The following is a 20328-nucleotide window of genomic DNA, read 5'->3' as shown; positions in this document are numbered from 1 at the left end:
GGGAGCAAAAGGCTATTTACAATTTGTACAGAAACCAGATGGCAGTTGTAAGAGTCGAGGGACATGAAAGGGAAGCAGTGGTTGGTAAGGGGGTGATACAGGGTTGTAGCCTATCCCCGGTGTTATTCAGTCTGTATATCGAGCAAGCAGTAAAGGAAACAAAAGAAAAATTCAGAGTAGGAATTAAAATCCATGGAGAAGAAATAAAAACGTTGAGGTTCACCAACGATACTGTAATTCTGTCAGAAACAGCAAAGGATCTGGAAGAGCAGCTGTACGGAATGGACAGTGTCTTGAAAGGAGGAAATAAAATGAACATCAACAAAAGCTAAATGAGGATAATGGAATGTAGTCGAATTAAATCAAGTGATTCTGAGGGAATCAGATTAGGAAATGAGACACTTAAAGTAATAAATGAGTTTTGCTATTTAGGGAGCAAAATAACTGATGATGGTCGAAGTAGAGAGAATATAAAATTTGGACAGGCAATGGCAAGTAAAGTGTTTCTGAAGAAGAGAAGTTTGTTAACATAGAGTGTAGATTTAAGTGACAGAAAGTCATTTCTGGAAGTATTTGTATAGTGTGTAGCCATGTATGGAAGTGAAACGTGGACGATAAATAGTTTCGACAAGAAGAGAATAGAAGCTTTCGAAATGTGGTGCTACAGGGAAACGAGAAATTTGTGGCACAACTCTACTTGAAGAAGGGATTGGTTGGTAGGACACATTATGAGGCATGAAGGGATCACCAATTTAGTACTGGAGGACATCGTGGAGGGTAAAAATTGTAGATGAATACACTAAGCAGATTCAGAAGGATGTAGGTTGCTATAGGTAGTGGGAGATGAAGAAGCTTGCACAGGATAGAGTAGAATGGAGAGCTGCATCAAACCAGTCTCTGGACTGAAGACCATAACAACAACAACAACAACAACGATTTTTTGAATAGACAAGATGGTTTACTGATGCACCTACTTAGATCAGATGATCCAGCGTGACCAAAATGTGTGATGTAATTAAAAATGTGCAACTGAGACTAAAGAATAAATAGCAATTCTTTTAAATATCAGTACAGATCCCGATTCTCTTGGGATGATTATGTCAGATATACTGTAAGTAAATTAACCTTGCAACAACTTGAATCTTATTTATGTGCCTGTCAGTCCCTCAGTACTTTTACTTTATCCATTATTTAAAGTGTCACTACTCGCCTATTTGGCATCTCATTGGTTCACACTGCAATGTAAAAGCACCATTGATCATAGCCTTAATCCTTTCAATTCAAGATCAGTGGACATAATTTGTGATGAGCACATTATGGGCCCTGTTCCACCTTTTTTACTAACAAATATTGTGTTCTCACTCCATACTGCCCAATATGTATCAGCTGATTGCAAACTTGATATTGTGAATCAAAACAGCTGACTGACACACACACACACACACACACACACCACCACCACCACCACCACCACCACCACATTTGCATGACATTCCACAACTTATTCCCATGTCTCTCTCCTGATGAAAGGCAGTTTGCAAATAATTGTGTTGTAATGCCTGTCTGTATTTTGGGTATCAGTGAATCCCACTCTATATTGTTCCTGGGAGCACCTCGGCTTGAAACCTAAGTATTATGCAAATCCCATGGCTCTCTGCATTTTCAAAAGATGTGCATTGTGAAATGAGTATTTTTATTCCTTCGTTAACAAGAATATACAAAAATTATTAATATAAAAACGAATTTGGTAATAGCAGACATGAAATTAGTAAACACAACGCTCACCTTATGATGTGGGTGTTGAGTGACAGAAAAGCATGGAAACTGGTAGATGGTAGCTCAGTTTAAGCACTATAATGCTTCTTCAGAATGCACATGCACTGCAGACTAGCTACATTGTTCCTGTTGCGCACAATACCTTGGCCGAGAGCTAGCTTTACTTGGAGTGGGTGAGATGAAGAAGGAAGGCAGAGGGACAGAGGGACTGGGTGCGAATGAGAGACCAGAGGGCACTCACTGCACAGTGCAGGTGAAATGAATGGTGTGTAGCACATAGCAGTGTGAGAGTGTAATATTACGTGTGTGTAGGCAACTGATTTGGCACCTGGAGGTGGTATGAGGGGAGGTGAAATTATTGTATGCCAAACACCAGTGGGCCCGAGGCTCAGAATGCACCGCGCAGCAGGTCTGGCTAGATGACGGTACGAGCAATACCAGGTACATAGATGAGCAACATCACTGGAAATCTGGGAATTTGGACAGCTGTTACTCACATGCCCATTGTGCAAGAGATGCACCAAAAATGGCAGAGTGTCAGACAAGCTGAAAGATGGGTTCTTGCAGCTCTCTGAGAATTTATAATAATTTACAGTCAAGTATTAAAGCAAATCTGAATACATTTGTGACTTCAGAAAAATGGGAAACATTCAGTGATACAACAATATTTTCAATATATTTAAAGCTATGTAAGTTAATATTTCATAGTGAATAAACATTCTCACCATGAATGTCTGAATTAACAACTTTTAAATGCTTCGTGCAATTTCAACAAACAATATCTCAGATGATGGCATCACATGATAGCTATCATACCAGAAAGGCACTAATTTATATCTGATTTATTTATTGACTTATGACCTCTTTTATATTTTTTTTCATTACACAAATGTTTGTCAGAACATTTTATTCTCCACAATTACACAGCATATGAATACCACATGAATATGTCATTTCTTGACATACTTGTTCAGTTATTTAATGAATATTTTACTATTTTGCCAGTAACTTTAAATAAATGTTGGTTGCAAGTGCTATTAAAAAAACTGTGCTAATCTAAAAGTGGTCAATCACATGTGTTAGCAGACATCTCAATTGCAAAGAGAACGAAAACATTCTCCTGTCAAGAAGGCATAAATAATTGTTTCAACAACATTTAATGACAATTCATTGTTATTTAACATGAGCACGCTTGCACAAGAATACTAGCTTATTTATTTATGAACAAACCTGTATTTGTAATTATTGCAAAAAATTGAGTGTGACTAAATATTTGTAACATATCTTTATTTAAATGTAATTATAATATATTAGCTTAGTCTGGGATGTAATCAAATTGTGTCTGTAGAAATAAAGAATGATACATTTTTGGTGGGTTGGCCTTCAGTAGAAGAACGCTATGGGAGTCATGAAATGTCAAGGAAGGAATTCTGGACACTTGGATGGTCGTTTTTGATGGAGGCAGACTTACTTTCCCTCCTTCTATGAACTTTTCCTGGAACACCTCACTGAACTGTCCATAGCTACAAAGAAAGGCATGTTGGGGCAGTATAATACTTTACTACTGCACAAGTTGTTCTTTACAGCTATTGCTTACACACTCATTGCTCCACATCCATGTTGAGCTGTTCTTTAATAGTTCACATAGGTTTGGGGCATTCGTCCCCATGCTACTCAGAAATTTTCAGTAGAAACCAAACTACTCCAGGTATGGTTTTAGTTGTTTTCTGGTAGTTGGCCTCTTGTACTCTGGAATTGCTTTAAGTTTGTCACTTCCTGGCAAAAGACCTCCAGATGAGAGTTTATGACCCAAAAACTGAATTTCCACTCCAACAAATTCACACTCAGAGTTTTATGGTAATTCCTCCATTTTTTAAGGCCATGGGCACTTCCTAAAACAACTTGCAACATTCACACCAAGATTTCATGGCAATCAAAATATCATTCACATAGACAAGAAGTTTGCTCATTAATCAATCTCCGATTAAGACTTAGCGCTCTAATGAAAACCGCAACAAATACTGCTAATCTGAATGGCAACCCCTCTGCAGTGATAACTTTGCCCATCGAACAGGAAAGCAATGTGTTGCCTACATCCTGAAGCCAACAGAATTTACCAAAAGCCAGAGCTCAAATCAACACCCAACATCAGTTATATATTGTGAACAAGTTCTTCCATGTTGCTTGGCTGATCTAGTGCTCTTACTGTAACCTTATTGAATCTGCGAATATTTTAAACTGTTGTTACTGAGTTATCCTCCTTTTAACAATTACAGTTAGACTGCAGTAATCACTCCTACCTTGTTCCACAGTATCCCATTCTAACATTTGCCAACATTTGTTGGTTCAAATGGCTCTGAGCACTATGGGACTTAACATCTGTGGTCATCAGTCCCCTAGAACTTAGAACTACTTAAACCTAACTAGCCTAAGGACATCACACACATCCATGCCTGAGGCAGGATTCGAACCTGCGACCGTAGCAGTCGCGCGGTTCCGGACTGCGCGCCTAGAATGCCAACATTTGTCTACCCTGCACTGCTTCCAGATTAGCGAGAGCAGTCATGTATGGTTTTGATATGATAGGCTTGTGTGGCCTCACTGTAACTGAATATTCAAAATTCACCACCCTACCAGGCTTGTCTAAGAAAATATTCTCATAATGACTCAACAAATTACACAATTCCTCCTTTTTGCAATCAAAATATCTTCAGCTGCTTCTGTAGTTTCTTTTATTTGGTGATATATAGAATTATAATTGCCCTAACCTTCAATAATTACTATGTGAACAATTTGTTGGTCTCCAGTTAACGGATTTTTGAATTTTACTTCCCTTCTCTTATCCTCTACTTCAGATCCAAAGTATTACTCAACACAATTCAAAGAATTTTTATATTTAAACAGAAAATGCGTACTCAACACAAGATCTTTAACTAAACTATTCACGGTCAAACATCTCATACTAAAACAATAATCACTACACTTAAACTCTACACTTATTTAGCTCACCCACTAACTGCCGTCTTAATCCTAACACTGCTGACTGGAAACAATACAAATTTCTTATTCTTATTTCTATTTACATATTGCTCTGATACAGCCAACAGATTACTAATGGAATCTAAAAGTGCACTTATTTTTCCATTACTCATATCAATTGCACATTGATTATTTCTTCCTACTCTAAACGCTTCTCCCTCAAAAGATAGTTTTCAATATATGTTCCCTTTTTTTTTATTCATGTATATTGTACACATTAAAGCTCAGACCAACCTTCATCTTCATTATCACTTTCAAACAATTCATTAAACACCTCTTTCACTCTGGTTTCATATTTCCTCCCTTTAAGACCTGTACCCACCAATGAGACAGTAATGACTTCAAAATTTTCCCATACCACTTCCAATCATTTATAGAGTAGTCAGTTTCTTCCTTGTCATACCATTCAGTACTATCATCATCTCCCAAACAAATAAAAAACTCATCTCCAGCTGATGAGACTACAGCTTCGCTGCCTTCACAGATATCTTCACTTATTTCTGTTGATACAAAAATCACCTATATCACTTTCACTGCCATCACTATAACTGTTGCTACTGACTAGTGCTCATTAGAATTCATCATACGTTCTGTCACCACCAAATTCAGATCCACCTCTGCTGCTCGTTTTCACAGAATTTTCCACAAAATGCACATTAATTCCATCACTTACTTCCTTTCCACAAATAAATTTTTCAGCCCCATATCCTCATCATCAAATCTCTCAACATATTTTATCATATTTCTTGCACCCTCTTTATGGTTTTCTGCTTAAAAGTACTCAGCATTTTATTTTAATTTAATTTCTTACAATTTCCACCTCCAACATTTATGGCTTCTTCATTGAATTTTTGACATCCACAGAATTTTTAAAGTATTGCATCCTTTTCAACACTGGTTTATTTCACCATCTCCAAACCTGAGATATGACTATATCTAATTTCCCGACCTCATATTCATGTTACATTTCTAGAGGCTCCCGCCCCTCATATCTTTGTTTCCAGTTTTGATTTGAATTGTAAGAATTCCCTTTCTCCTTTGAAAATACTGCTACCATCACAGCGACCCACTTCTGTGTTTAAAACTTTGTCTGTTTAGGAACTCATTCTGAAGTCTTGTTTGTTTTGCTTCACTGTAGAATTTGTTCAGGTAACAAATCTTCATAGGTAGCAGATTAAGCACTCATCAAATTTGCCAATGATTGTGCATTGCCCTCAACATGTCTTTTAGCTAACTTAATTTTTGGTTCTTCTGACATTTCTCTCACAAAACTATTCTCTACACTCAGCAAGAAAAATCGACTGGATGGTATTTTTCATCATTTGCAAAACAGTTTCTCATTCCTGAATTAGCCCATGGAGCTGATAAAAGAATTTAATTATGCCCTTGTGTCTTTTAAACTTGTGTTAATGCTGCACAGCTTCATTATTTAATGTTGATTCAAAATACTCTATTTTTTAAGCACCTCCTTTTCGCATTCTGCTACTCTACCTGGCAAATTGTTCACACTTTCAGTGGTTACTTCCTGAAGTGAATTTTGCCTCAGCACACAATTCTTAATGACACATCCAGCTTGTTCTTATCTTTTCCAACTTTTCTCTGAAATCTTTTGCTACCGCATCAGCTCTGGTGTTTACCATGCAAACCTTCTGAGAAATGTTGCTCATGTCTGTCCTTAAAACTTCCAACTCTGTATCAATAACTCCTCCAATATCCGACTTTTTCCAGCTTCAGTGTTTACACTTTCAATATTTGAACTAAGGCCAGAATTTCCCTGTTCCATTTTTGTACTCAGTGACCCTATACTAGATTGTTTATCTAGCAAAGTTTGGGTTAACTGTGATGATGTATTGTCTGAACGTTTACTACCCCTCTCTGATTCTGGACTATCTGCCCCATCAGTAATATTGTCACTATCAATAGTACTATGTCCAGATTTTGGACTAACTAGTCCACTAACATTATGTGAACCACACATGATGGGTGAGTGCTAAATCTTTGGAAGCTCCATCACTGATGGTAACACTGTGGGTTCACACATATTGACACTATTGGCATAAGCACTTATCTTATTGGTCATGCTGGCTGCTTCTGTTGTAACCAAATATGTAGATGTTGCAGATGCACATGCTGATTAACGAAGTCATCACTGGTGGCCCATGGTGCCAGTGCTGCTGTTAGTCTCCATCAGCGCTGGCCACAGCAGACTTTTAACTTGGTACACCTCTGTGTAGCACTCTTCTTTTTTTTCTATAAGTTCCATGCCTAGCTTCCCCATACCTAACTTTTGCTACCAGTTCTCACACATGCAACTACTGCAAAATCTTATGCTCGGAGCCCCCTGCAAACTGCCTATCATGCAATAGATTTGGGATCCAGACCACAGAATATTGTAACACATTAGAATTACAATTTTAATTCTGAAGGGATTAGATTCATATTCAGGACAAGAAAACCCTTCTAAACAGCATCCCATAAGAGCAAACCAGTTGCATCTTTACCTGTGCTTGTTCATACTTTAGGTACTTAGGCTGTGCACAGATTTGTTAAAAAGAACTGCTCAATGTAGTCATAGGGTCGAGCCATGCACATCTGCTTTCGTGCCCTGCAGCTAATTCGCTGCAAGTAATAACCTGCAGCTGTGATCAAATAGTCTGTGCATTGGCTAGAATTGTGAGTTAATAAAACACACACAAAAGTTAAATGAATATTTTAATAACAAGAGTTCTATTCTAACATCTGTAACTGATGTAGATAATAAAATTTAATTATGTTTATTCAAGAAAGGACATTTCAAATAAACGAGAAGTGGTTCTACAATATTCAGTTAAAATACAGACACAAAATACCCTTACCAAATGCAATAAAGTTATGTTGGGAGCATTACGAGAATGGTAGCAAAACCCCCAAACAATAGTGTCATCAAATATAAGCAAAAACTAAGTCCATTTCGTAATCACAATACTCTAAATATTCACCAGCTCAAAACACTTCATAGCTCAACAAGATGATTTGCAAATTAACACACCTGAGATGACAAGTAGAAACTCTCATTCTGTCTATCCTACTCTGGATCACTTACAGACCTCTGAATATATAAAGTACCTTCAGAAGTTAAAGTATGGTAGGGGCAGTTCACTGCCCTGAATCAATCACCTACATGATCGAATACCACTTGTTATCATAGTCAGGTCTGTCTCTGTCAACAACAAACATCCAAGTGTCTAGAATCATTCACCTGAGCTCTTCATTTGAAAAGCCCCAGTCTCCACTTGCTTTGCATCGTTTTCAACTACTGTCTACTTTTCCATTGGCTGATGACTGCCCCACCACAAATACACTGTTCTTAAGTTCAAATAATGGAAAATCTAGGATGGAAATTTATTACTATTATGAGCAGGAAGGTTGCTACTCGCCATATAGCAGAGATGGTGAGTCGCAGATAGGCACAACACAGATTTACACACTTAAAGCTTTTGGCCAATGGCCTTTGTCAACCCCTCCCCCCCCCCCCCCCTCCTCCTCCTACACACACACACAAACTGCAGCCTCAAGCAACTGAAACTAGTTGCCTACATAAGTGTTAACATTACAAGAGGTGGCAGACAGGGTGGTGATGGTTGGGGAGGTTACAGGATGGAATAGATGGGGAACAGTGCGGACCCACAAATTCACTGATGTGAGAGAATCAGACCGAAGCAGTAATGTGAAAGAAACTGATATGAATATGAGGGAAGAAGGGCGGGGACAAGGCAGTAAGCATATGCATTGTGAGACTACTGAAAACAGAGGCCAAGAGAGCTGAAATGTGTGTTGTATGCCATTCAGAGAAGCTGATGAGAGTTGATTGTGTCATTAGAGATGCCATTTCCCACATGTTTAAGTCTACCATCTTGTGCTCAGTGACATGCTATGCCACTGTATGATCAACTTTGCCCTTCTCCCCAATTGGGTTGTGGTCTTACACCCAAGCAGACAATATTTGGTGGCCACAAATGATGATGATGATGATGATGATGATAATAAAGTTCAGTAGTTGTAGCAGGCTTGACATATGATATGGCTGCTTTCACTGGTAGCACTGACTGGTGTGGTAGGACATACCTATGGCGAGACTGTAATACGATGTCCTGGATAGGTACATGGAATAATCCTTTTACCTGTGCCTTTCACATAGGTATGGCTCATGTGTGACAGACTTTGAAATAATGGGGAGACTGGAGTACAAGTTGAGTAGGCAGCAGAATAAAAATTTGGAAGTAGCGGAGTTTTGGGAATGGTACTACACACTTTGGGGCACAAAGAAAGTAAATAAAGAACTGGTGGGCAATGGTGGTTGAGAAATTCCAGTCCAGAATGATAATGACAAAAGTGTCTGCTAATGGCCCCGATTTAGGTGATAGTGCCTGTAGAGGTCTTCAAAATACTGAGTAAGGAGTGTATCATCACTGCAGGCTGTCTATGACTGGCAAGACTTTACAACCAAGACTTGGGGAGTGAAAGGGATGACAGGTATCTAAATGGAGGCACTCTTGGTGCTGTGTGGCTTAAGAGTGCTGTGTGGCTTATATGTGGGTGCAGGTGTTTATCAACCTGAAGAAGGAAAATTAAGGTTTAACATCACCACTGAGATCATTAGATCCGCACCACAAATTTTGATTGTTTCAAGTATGGGGAAGAAAATCGGCTGTGCCCTTTTGAAGGTATGGTCCCTGTATTTGCCTGGAGTGATTTAGACAAATTAAAATCTAAATCAGGATGGTTGGATGTGGATTGGAACCGTATCCTCCCCTGTGGTAAACACTACACCACTGTACTCAGTTAGCATGAAGACAAGCAGATGAAATGGGTGAGAGATAATGTACAGGCTGTGGAGAAATGAGAAGAATGGTTTGGCCCTGGAGGTAGATCACAGAGACATAACTATTGAAACTGAACTAGGTGCAAGATTTACGATTCTCTATGGCTAGGGAAGATTGCTAGAGGGACTCCTAAAAAAAATTGCATCCTACGGTTCAACACGATTCCCTAGGACCATTGTGGTGTTCCACGTCACTGAGAAGAAGAGTGATGTTCATCCCTACCTATCGTTATTAACAAATGATTCTCATGAACAAAAAGCTATAAAACAAGTTATGATATAGGAGACCATAATTACTGTGTGATTTATTGTTTTATTTTCATGTGGAGAACCATGGCAAAGGGCAACAGCCATCTTCAAGATCGGATGACAATAGCAGTTATTTCAAGCGATGAAGTAGCTGCATAGGTGCTACGTACGAGGTCTTCAAATCGCTGACCCACATTGTAGTAATGTGATGTCCCCAGAGTACATGCATGTAACAAGCACAATAGAAGTAATTTTACTGAAACAAATGACCTCTTTATTGAATGGTCATTCTGATGTAAAATCTTGTATGTACTGGTTTTGAGCTAGATATTCTGCTTAGGAATTTGATGATTGTGGACAATATATGGAATCACTACTTGCCATTAAAATTGCTACACCAAGAAGAAATGCAGATGATGAACGGGTATTCATTGGACAAATATATTATACTAGAACTGACATGTGATTACATTTTCATGCAATTTGGGTGCATAGATCCTGAGAAATCAGTACCCAGAACAACCACCTCTGGCTGTAATAACAGCCTTGATACACCTGGGCATTGAGTCAAACAGAGCTCGGAGGTATAGCTGCCCATGCAGCTTCACCAAGATACCACAGTCCATCAAGAGTAGTGACTGACGTATTGTGACAAGCCAGTTGCTTGGCCACTGTTGACCAGACGTTTTCAGTTGGTGAGAGATCTGGAGAATGTGCTAGCCAGGGCAGCAGTCGAACATTTTCTGTATCCAGAAAGGCCCGTACAGGACCTACAACATGCGGTTGTGCATTATCCTGCTGAAATGTAGGGTTTCGCAGGGATCAAATGAAGGGTAGAGCCACGGGTTGTAACACATCTGAAATGTAACATCCACTGTTCAAAGTGCCGTCAATGCGAACAAGAGGTAACAGACATGTAACCAATGGCGCCCCATACCATCACGCCGGGTGATACGCCAGTATGGCGATCACGAATACACCCTTCCAATGTGCGTTCACCGCAATGTCGCCAAACACGGATGTGACCATGATGATGCTGTAAACAGAACCTGGATTTATCCGGAAAAAAAAGACATTTTGCCATTCGTGCACCCAGGTTCATTGTTGAGTACACCATCGCAGGTGCTCCTGTCTGTGATGCAGCGTCAAGGGTACCCACAGCCATGGTCACCGAGCTGATGGTCCATGCTGCTGCAAATGTCGTTGAACTGTTCATGCAGATGGTTGTTGTCGTGCAAACGTCCCCATCTATTGACTTAGGGATAGAGACGTGGCTGCGCGATCCGTTACAGCCATGCAGATAAGATGCCTGTCATCTCGACTGCTAGTGATACGAAGCCGTTGGGATCCAGCACGGCGTTCCGTATTACCCTCCTGAACCCACCAATTCCATATTCTGCTAACAGTCATTAGATTTCGACCAACGCGAGCAGCAATGTCGGGATACAATAAACCGCAATTGCGATAGGCTACAATCCGACCTTTATCAAAGTCGGAAATGTGATGGTATGCATTTCTCCTCCTTACATGAGGCATCACAACAACACAACGTTTCACCAGGCAACACCAGCCAACTGCTGTTTGTGTATGAGAAATCGGTTGGAAACTTTCCTTATGTCAGCACGTTGGAGGTGTCGCCACCGGTGCCAACCTTGTGTGAATGCTCTGAAAAGCTAATCATTTGCATATCACAGCATCCTCTTCCTGTCGGTTAAATTTCGCGTCTGTAGCACGTCATCTTTCTCCACCTCAATCTCCCTGCTCAGTTGTGCCCATCCGCGCGATAAATCCTAGAATGCATTCCAATATTACCAATCACAACACATCTGTCATGCACGTCAGCCTAGATGTCGGAGGTTACCAGCCCTTCTGTGCCACCCACCCCTACGGAACCTAGGGTTTTTACTCCAACAGTACTTGTTCCTAAATAATAATTAGTAGGTGTACCAAATTTAGTTGAAATCGATCTAGTGATTTAGAGGGAGACTTGTAGAAGATACAAATAAATAGTATCGAAGAAGAATAGTGGATAAACCATTACAGCAAATTTTGGTATGATCTTATAGCACAAGAAACTGGAATTGAACAGCTAGATGAGAAAGGATTGGTTGGAATACAGTCTGAAAATTAACATCTCCACTAACACCACTTAAGAACAGAAAAGCAACAAGAAAAGACAGCATTAATGCTGAATTATTAAAATATGAAGGAATGGTGCTCACCAATGACTGCTACATCTCTTCAACGAATATTGGAAGAAGAAGAAGAAGAGTATTCCCAAAGACAGCTAGAGTGTTATCAATTTTTAAAAAGGGAGATAAAACCCTATGCAGTAATTACAGAGGAATAAGTTTACTGGACGCAGCATACAAGGTGTATGCCAAGATTTTAAATACAAGACTTAAAAACATAGCAGAAGCAGTACTGCATGAGGAACAAATGGGTTTTAGGAAAGGATGCTCCATAAGAGATGCAGTTTTTATTCTACAGCAAATAATAGAAAAACAGAGAGAGTATAATAAAGAAACACACATTGCTTTTATTGTCTTTAAAAAAGCTTTTGACAATGTCAATAGACAGAAACTTTTTGAAATAATGACGAATTGGGGATATCCAAAGCATCTAGTAAATGCGATAAAAAGTTTATATCAAGACATGAATATCACTCTAGATCTCCATGGTAAAACAGCTAATGAGATACCCACTAACAAAGGGGTATGACAAGGCTGCTGCATCTCTCTAACTTTTTTTCAGCATCTACATTAACGAAATAATACATATATGGAAAACAGAATTTAGACATCTACCTAAACAGGAACATTCTTTGAAATAATTTACTATATACTGATGATGCAGTGATCCTAGCAGATAAGGAAGATGACCTTCAGAAAGGAATCTACTTGCTAAAACAAGTAAGTGCAAAATTTAACATGGAAATTTCAAAAGAAAATACTATGATAACGGCCTTTATGGAGAAAGAACCAATCAGAAGCAAAATAGTGATAGATCAGAATATCTGCGACCAAGTAAACCATTTCAATTACCTTGGACGTGAAATGACAAATGGCTACAGCAGAGATATTGAAATTCAGCTTAGTAAATTCAGCTGAGTATGTGGAACAATTAAAAGAAACCTAAAAAGAAAACTAGGAAAGACACTCAAATTAAATTTTATATAACTTTTGCAGTTCCCACACTGTTCTATGGAAGTGAGACTTGGGTGATTACCAAGAAGCAAGAAAGTAGGATTCAGGCACAAGAATTGAAATTCCTCAGAGGCATTAAAGTTTGCACAAGAGAAGACAGGCTCAAGAAATCAAGATATTAGAGAAGAACTGCAAACCTTTAGCCTCAAAGATAATATTCAAGACTACAGAAGAAAATGGAACAAACATCTACAAACGACGAAGAGTGAGAGACTTCCCTTAAATACAAGAAATTATAAGTGCCATGGGAGGAGAGAGAGAGAGGAAGACCCTGACAGAGATGGGTACCGTAACAGGCAATTCCTGCCTAATTCCTGAAAATAAATCCATTTTTGTGTATGGTATGATATATATAGGAAAGATTTCTACATAATTATCTAAGGAAAGTATTAGTTGTACTGATCAACGAGAAAAAGTCTCTTATTACTGCATCCGATGTACTGCCTAAATAAAATAAAATTAAAAGCAAAATAATATTAAAAGCAAAATAATATTAAATGTCCACTGAATCAAGCATTTCATTCCAAACTGATACACTACACCATGTCTTAGATTTGTTTTCCCCTCAAAGGTGTAGTAACTACGGATCAAATTATCAAGTAAATACTAAAGATAAGATAAGGATTTTCCAGTATTGTATCACACAAGAATAGGGATATTCCTGTGGTGCACATTTCAAGAATACAATTTAACAAAAATTGCACATGGGCTGATTTAATTTGCTATTTACAGGAGAGATGGGCTGGAAAGTACTGCTATTTCCTCATTACCAAAACAGTAAATGCACATTCCTTAAAAAGAACACCATAACCCAGGCTGTCTTGTAAACATCAAGAGGAAACGTAGTTTTCTTTCCGGGACCCAGAGAGGAAAGACTAATAATTGTAATGCTTTCAAAAAAACTCAGTTTCAATGAAAAAGAAAAATGTTGGAGAATTGGTTGGTGATTCTTTTCTTGAAGAGAAATTTTATGAATCAGCAATTTGCAAATATGTTAAGTATTGATCCTCTAATGAGGCTTAAAACACTGAAATGAACCTAATGCTAAAAAACATAAAATACTGAAACGATTGAAAAATTATTGAAATCTCCAGCTCCACTTTTAGTTGAAAGGCCTTATACAAAATGGAACTGTTTACAAAAACACTCCTTTTTCCCAGTATGAGTGGCACCTTAACCATAATGACAGCATGTTCATTTAAAGTTCAGTTTCTCTTGTACTACAAATGGTTCAAATGGCTCTGAGCACTATGGGACTTAACATTTATGGTCATCAGTTCCCTAGAACTTAGAACTACTTAAACCTAACTAACCTAAGGACATCACACAACACCCAGTCATCACGAGGCAGAGAAAATCCCTGACCCCGCTGGGAATCGAACCCGGGAACCCGGGCGCGGGAAGCGAGAACGCTACCGCACGACCACGAGCTGCGGACTCTTGAACTACACAGTTACAGAGTAAATACGACAGCATACACAGGAAACATTTACCAAGATCTGTATTTCTTTAATATATATCTTTAATACTAAAGTCGGAGCATGTGGATACCAGGTTTGAGATCATATTCAACAGTAGAAATAGTGTTAGGCTGTGCAAAAAATTTAAACAATTTCCTCATTTTTGTAAGACGTATATGTACTTTATTAAATTATACTTGTCATTTGGTATGCTACAGTGTAAAATAGCAATCTAATACTGTACAAAAATGCTCTTAAGTAGCAATCACTTCCACGGGAAATATATTGTTTAGCAGAGATTTGTCTAATGCTCTTCCATATAAAATCTTATGTATATGACAGGAAAAGTAGTAATGGATAGTTAGCATTACATTAATATAAATAATTAGAGTGCTTTACAGGTCTGCTGTGCATATTGCACTGTTTAAATTACGTCCAGAATGCCTCATTTCAGTATATAATATTCCATGAAATTTAAAATATCCTTATATACTGCGTGCAAAAACTGAGCGTCACAGGGCACAGTCACTAATTATAGCTTTCTTGCAGTGCTTGAAACGTGAAGATTATATTAAGAAATTCACTTTCATTAGTGACATTTGGTTTGTTTCTTTTTTATTTGCCTTTTTGGTGCACAAATCTTCATCCTATAGGTCTTTACAAACATTTAAGTCTCTTTCTCTTAATGGTGTAAACACCACCACACAGCATCTAATTTTACAATATTTGACTGTAAAATATAACTATCACACTTTATCAGCTTATGAAAGGGAACTGCAGGAAAATTCACTCAGTAAATATAATTTTTTTTGTATTGATTCTACTTTTATCGTACTGAACCTATATTTCCCTATACTTGAAGGTGAAAATTGAAACAACCATATTAAATAACTAAGCACCGTTTTACACAGAAAAAACCTGAAGTCACACCTTTCTCTATATACCATCCAAATATAACTATACAATTCCACAATACCTGAGATGATTCTCAGGATGAATTGTGATTATCACAGACACTTGTAAGAATTTTGTCTATTATAATTCCAGCACCATGCATTCATTGGTATATACAGTTTATTACCCTTGATTACGAATTTTCAATATAAACTGCTCTCTCTCTCTCTCTCTCTCTCTCTCTCTCTCTCTCTATCACGCACAAACACGCACACGCACACACACGCACACGCACACGCACACGCACACGCACACGCACACGCACACGCACGCACACGCACACGCACACGCACGCACACACACACACACAAAAAAAATACTGTCCTATCATAGAAATGTATGGGATAGAGCAGTTCCTTACTTATGAATCATTATGAAGATAGCAATAACAGAAGTAATTATGACTTTCTGTTAGAGATTTACATTCACTGAAGAAAAACATTAACATTTGACTGAGTACCCAGAATACAAAGTACTAACCTGATTTAATTTCTTTATGGATATTTTAAATTTTGCTGGACCTGGGGAAAGGTTTGCTTATGTAGAGCAATACAGCATATGGCATACAGTTCAATTCCTGTCCAAAACATTAAACAATACAATCTTTCCCCAGTTTACCACAGAAAATATATAGCTGATGACAGATAAAATTTGTTTGAAAACATGAGGAATATATAGTCGTGACATAAAGGGACATATCTTGCACAAATTTATGCCACAATACACAATCAACCTTCCCAACACATTTCAAATTCATAAAATCATAACAAAAAATATTTGCACCAGTGCCACTTTTTCTTATTCACAAGTGTTTAACATTTATTTACAGTAAATAAATAAATAAGACAGACACACAAAAACACCCACTGTGTCTACAGTCAATGATACAAACAATAAAATTAAATTATTTCACTCAGTTCATCTTACTGATGAGACCTTTTTAGAGTCACATTTTCATATTCTGTTTGGCAAATGTGTCCTCCAAAGAGAACTACAAACAACAATTTGAACAACAATATGTTCGATCGATAGTACTGAAGTCAGTAAGTACGACTTATCATTTTAGTCTTTCCACATGTTACAGGAACATTTCCTATTGCTTATAACAGTTTCTCAAATGTGCAAAATTTCATGTTCCACTGAATAAATAGGTGTTGGTACTTGTGTAAGATTTTTCAAGTTATCTTTAGGTACAGGTTACAGTTAGTGTGGATACAGTTACTGGCAAATTCAAGGGCCTGATGTTTATGTTGTTTTCACACTAGTGTGATTTCAGTCAAAATTTTGTATCCAGCTGCACTTATTTAATATGAACAAATTAACTTTGCTTTTTCCTCTGAGACAAATAATACTATTCTGAATGGAATGCTGGCTTAAGCTGTATCTCCATGAATGGACAGTTTAAGTTTTTCATCTAGAAACTCAAAGATACAAATATCCTGTATGTGGATAATTGGAAACTACTAGACAAACTTGTATACGACAAGTAGTACCTCATGAACTGCTGCATATGATGAACTACATCTCAGCGCACAAAAGAAACTTTCAAGATTTAATACGACTTCTAACATGCAGTCATTCAACAACTGACCTGTTTCTAGAACTTTTAACATGTTTAAATTTCAAGCTAATTTCTCAGTTCTCCAAACATATTTTCTATAGGATTATACTGTGGCAGAAATACAAATTTCAGCAGCCAATTTAAAATCGCTACAGGCAAGTATTCTCACATAAAGAGAACTGCATTTAAAAATTTTAATTGTATGAGGCTGCAACTGATGTTGACTTATGTTACTTTTTGTTGCACACAGCACAAAGATTATTTTGTAGATTTTTAAAATACTGTTTTCAGAAAAAAAACTAATGTGTAAAACTTAAGGTGATGTTAGTCACTATATCACTTTTGATACATTTGTGCCATCTTGTAATTATGATCAAACATATTTCATCTAAGAATGCAATAGACAGTGAGATAAAATTTGGAAGGCCAACTTAGTAGCCGTAAATTTATACGTTTGCTTTAATTTGAAAGTGTAAATTCAGACAAGGCAATCATGATTAATTTTTTCTTGTATAACTGCATACACACAATATTCAAACAGATAAAAAAATTACATGATCTGTTTATAATTTTTCCTTTTCTATTCTCAGTTCTAATTAAGTGAAATCCATGATTGAAAATATCTGTAGCACTAGTGTGTTAAAAGTACTAATAATGCTTTAACAAGTGGTACCCATAACTTCTTCCACATATACTCTGCATCTCAGGCCTACAATTTAGAAAATTAAAATAAATATTTTGCGGTCATCACAAAATTAGATCTATAGTTGTTTTTCCTGCATACAGATCCATAACTTTCTAGTACAAACACAGTTTAATTTCACAATATTGAATAGTTGAAACAAGTAACTGTAGAGGAACTTTATTTTGTGTTACAGAAGTTCCAGGATATATGTAGTTGAAGTCGCACGTAAGCGAATAACTTAACTACTTTCCGACATCTTTCACTTATCCCTGTATCACAGACAATGTTTGTTATCATGTTCTCTTGAGGTGTTTCCAGCTTTTTCTGAACAGCTTAATGAGAAAACGTCAGATACCAGTAAATAACACAAATAGGACTTCATGTATTGGCAGAATATCACAATCCTATAAGTGCAATGTGGGATGAAACACAATGGCTAGTCTTATACATTTAATATACTTGCACTTGCACTAATTTTGTTATGTCCCAAACTTGAGATCAGGAACACACACACACACCAAGACAGCATGGCAAGTAGACAGTAACATGCAGATCATGTCGACCACCATCATCAGACCCCAGACAATGCTGTGGCCTCAGAATGGTTGGGGTACAGCCTCTGCTAACTATGCTTGTCGTGGGGAAGAGTCGGAGTCTGCTGCTTACCAGCAGGCTCTGAATGCATTGGCTCTTGAGACTGCTGTTGCGACTGCTGTAATTGTTCTCCCTCTGATACTATTAGTAAAGATAAAGCTTCCAGTGACTGACGCACCTGTAAGTGAACCAAAATACATATTTCACATAAAACCTGCCTCCAAGGATATGATAACAGCATCTAAACAAAATCAAATGACATTAGGGACTGGAATGAGGATTTCTTGGTAGTGAAGAAGAAGCATATTTTTATGGATGATAAGTCAGTGAAAGATCTAAAACTAACTTAGGGTGTCCCCAGGGAAGTTTACTGGGAACTTGCTGGTCATGTTATGTTCCACAAATAGTCAGTCACATCTTGATAAAATTGTGAAGTGGTACAAATATTAGCAATGTCCTTTGAATGTTCAGACATGCAAAATTATTCAGTTCACAAAACAGAGACATAAAGTATCCTAGAAGTACAATATTAATGAGTCACAACTGGAATCTATTAACCCATATAAAATTGAATGACCACATGGGTTCAGTAAGGCATATGTAAAGTGGGTGGCAGACTGATGTATTTGGAGGATACAGAAAATGCACTTCGCCTACCAATGAGACTGCTCGCAAAACACTCCTCTCGTCCATCTTAGACTACTGCTCAACTATGTGAGCCATAACAAATACGACTAACTGAGGATATTCATCTTATATAGAGAAGAGCAACAATTGGTAACAGGTTTGTTTGACCCATTGAAGAGTGTTAAAGAAATGCTCAAAAGCCTGAACTGATGCCAACTGTCCTCTAAAAACAACTTACAAACTTTGAAGTACCAGTGCTAATAGAGTAATCTATGAATAAACAATGCCTGTGGGTTGTTTCTGTGGGGATCCATGAAAATTAGACCAATTACAGCATACACAGAGGCATTTAAGTAACTTTTTGCCTTTAATACAAGAACGGGATGACATGATATGACAGGAAGTGCCATCTGCCACATGCACTTTACAGCGGTTTCCTGTGTATAAATGCAGATTGAAAATGAATTTCAACTGGGAGGACTTAATTGCTTATAAGGTATATTTCCTTTTTTAAACAAAAGTAAATTTATAAATACATTTTATAACAAAATCAGAGAAGGAAAGTTGCTGAGATTCACACAATTAAATCTTTTGGCCATTAAGGCCTTTGTCAGCAGTAAACACACACACACACACACACACACACACACACACACACACAGACAGACAGACAGACAGACAGACAGACAGACACACACACACACACACACACACAGACAGACAGACAGACAGACAGACAGACAGACAGACACGCGCGCGCGCGTACGTAAGTCTGCAGTCTCAGAGAGCTGAAACCACACTCCATTGAGTATAGCGGATGCAAAACAATGTAGTTACAAAAAAAATAGCACAGGGTTAGGATCAAAGGAAAGCCATCAGGCAAAAAACAAACAATGGAAAATCCTGGATGGAATGTAACAATACCAGAGAAGGAAAGTTGCTACTCACCATATAGCGGAGGTGCTGAGTCGTGATAGGCACAACAAAGATCTGAAACCACAGCTCTCTGAGACTGTAGACGTGTGCAAGTTGCGTTTGCGCGCACGTGCGGGTGTGTGTGTGTGTGTGTGTGTGTGTGTGTGTGTGTGTGTGTACACTGCTGATAAAGGCCTTAATGGCCAAACGCTTTAATTAATTGTGTGAATCTCTTTGTTGTGCCTATTGTGACTCAGCATCTCCACTATATGGTGAGTAGCAACTTTCCTTCTCTGGTACTGTTACATTCCATTCTGGATTTTCCATTGTTTGATTTTACGATAAAATCATTTTCCTCGCTATATTTAGGTCCTGCAAAACGAAGGATTAATTTAATTTGC

The 20328-nt window shown here is 37.9% G+C and overlaps 1 protein-coding gene across 4 annotated transcripts in view; it reads right to left on the bottom strand.

Moving 5' to 3' along the window:
* Positions 1-15823: 15823 nt before the first annotated feature.
* LOC124804777 (GRAM domain-containing protein 2A-like) overlaps positions 15824-20328 on the bottom strand; it is a 322882-nt gene continuing 318377 nt past the window's right edge. For all 4 annotated transcript variants that reach the window (XM_047265098.1, XM_047265099.1, XM_047265100.1 and 1 more), the window contains one exon: positions 15824-18563. In XM_047265098.1, coding sequence (XP_047121054.1) covers positions 18414-18563 — 150 coding nt within the window. In that variant the 3' untranslated portion in view covers positions 15824-18413. The remainder of the gene's footprint in view (positions 18564-20328) is intronic.

Source organism: Schistocerca piceifrons, chromosome 7 (assembly GCF_021461385.2).
Source record: "Schistocerca piceifrons isolate TAMUIC-IGC-003096 chromosome 7, iqSchPice1.1, whole genome shotgun sequence".
Lineage (NCBI taxonomy): Eukaryota > Metazoa > Arthropoda > Insecta > Orthoptera > Acrididae > Schistocerca > Schistocerca piceifrons.
The sequence above is the reverse complement of the archived record's forward strand: the minus strand, read 5'-3'. Positions and strand labels throughout refer to the sequence as shown.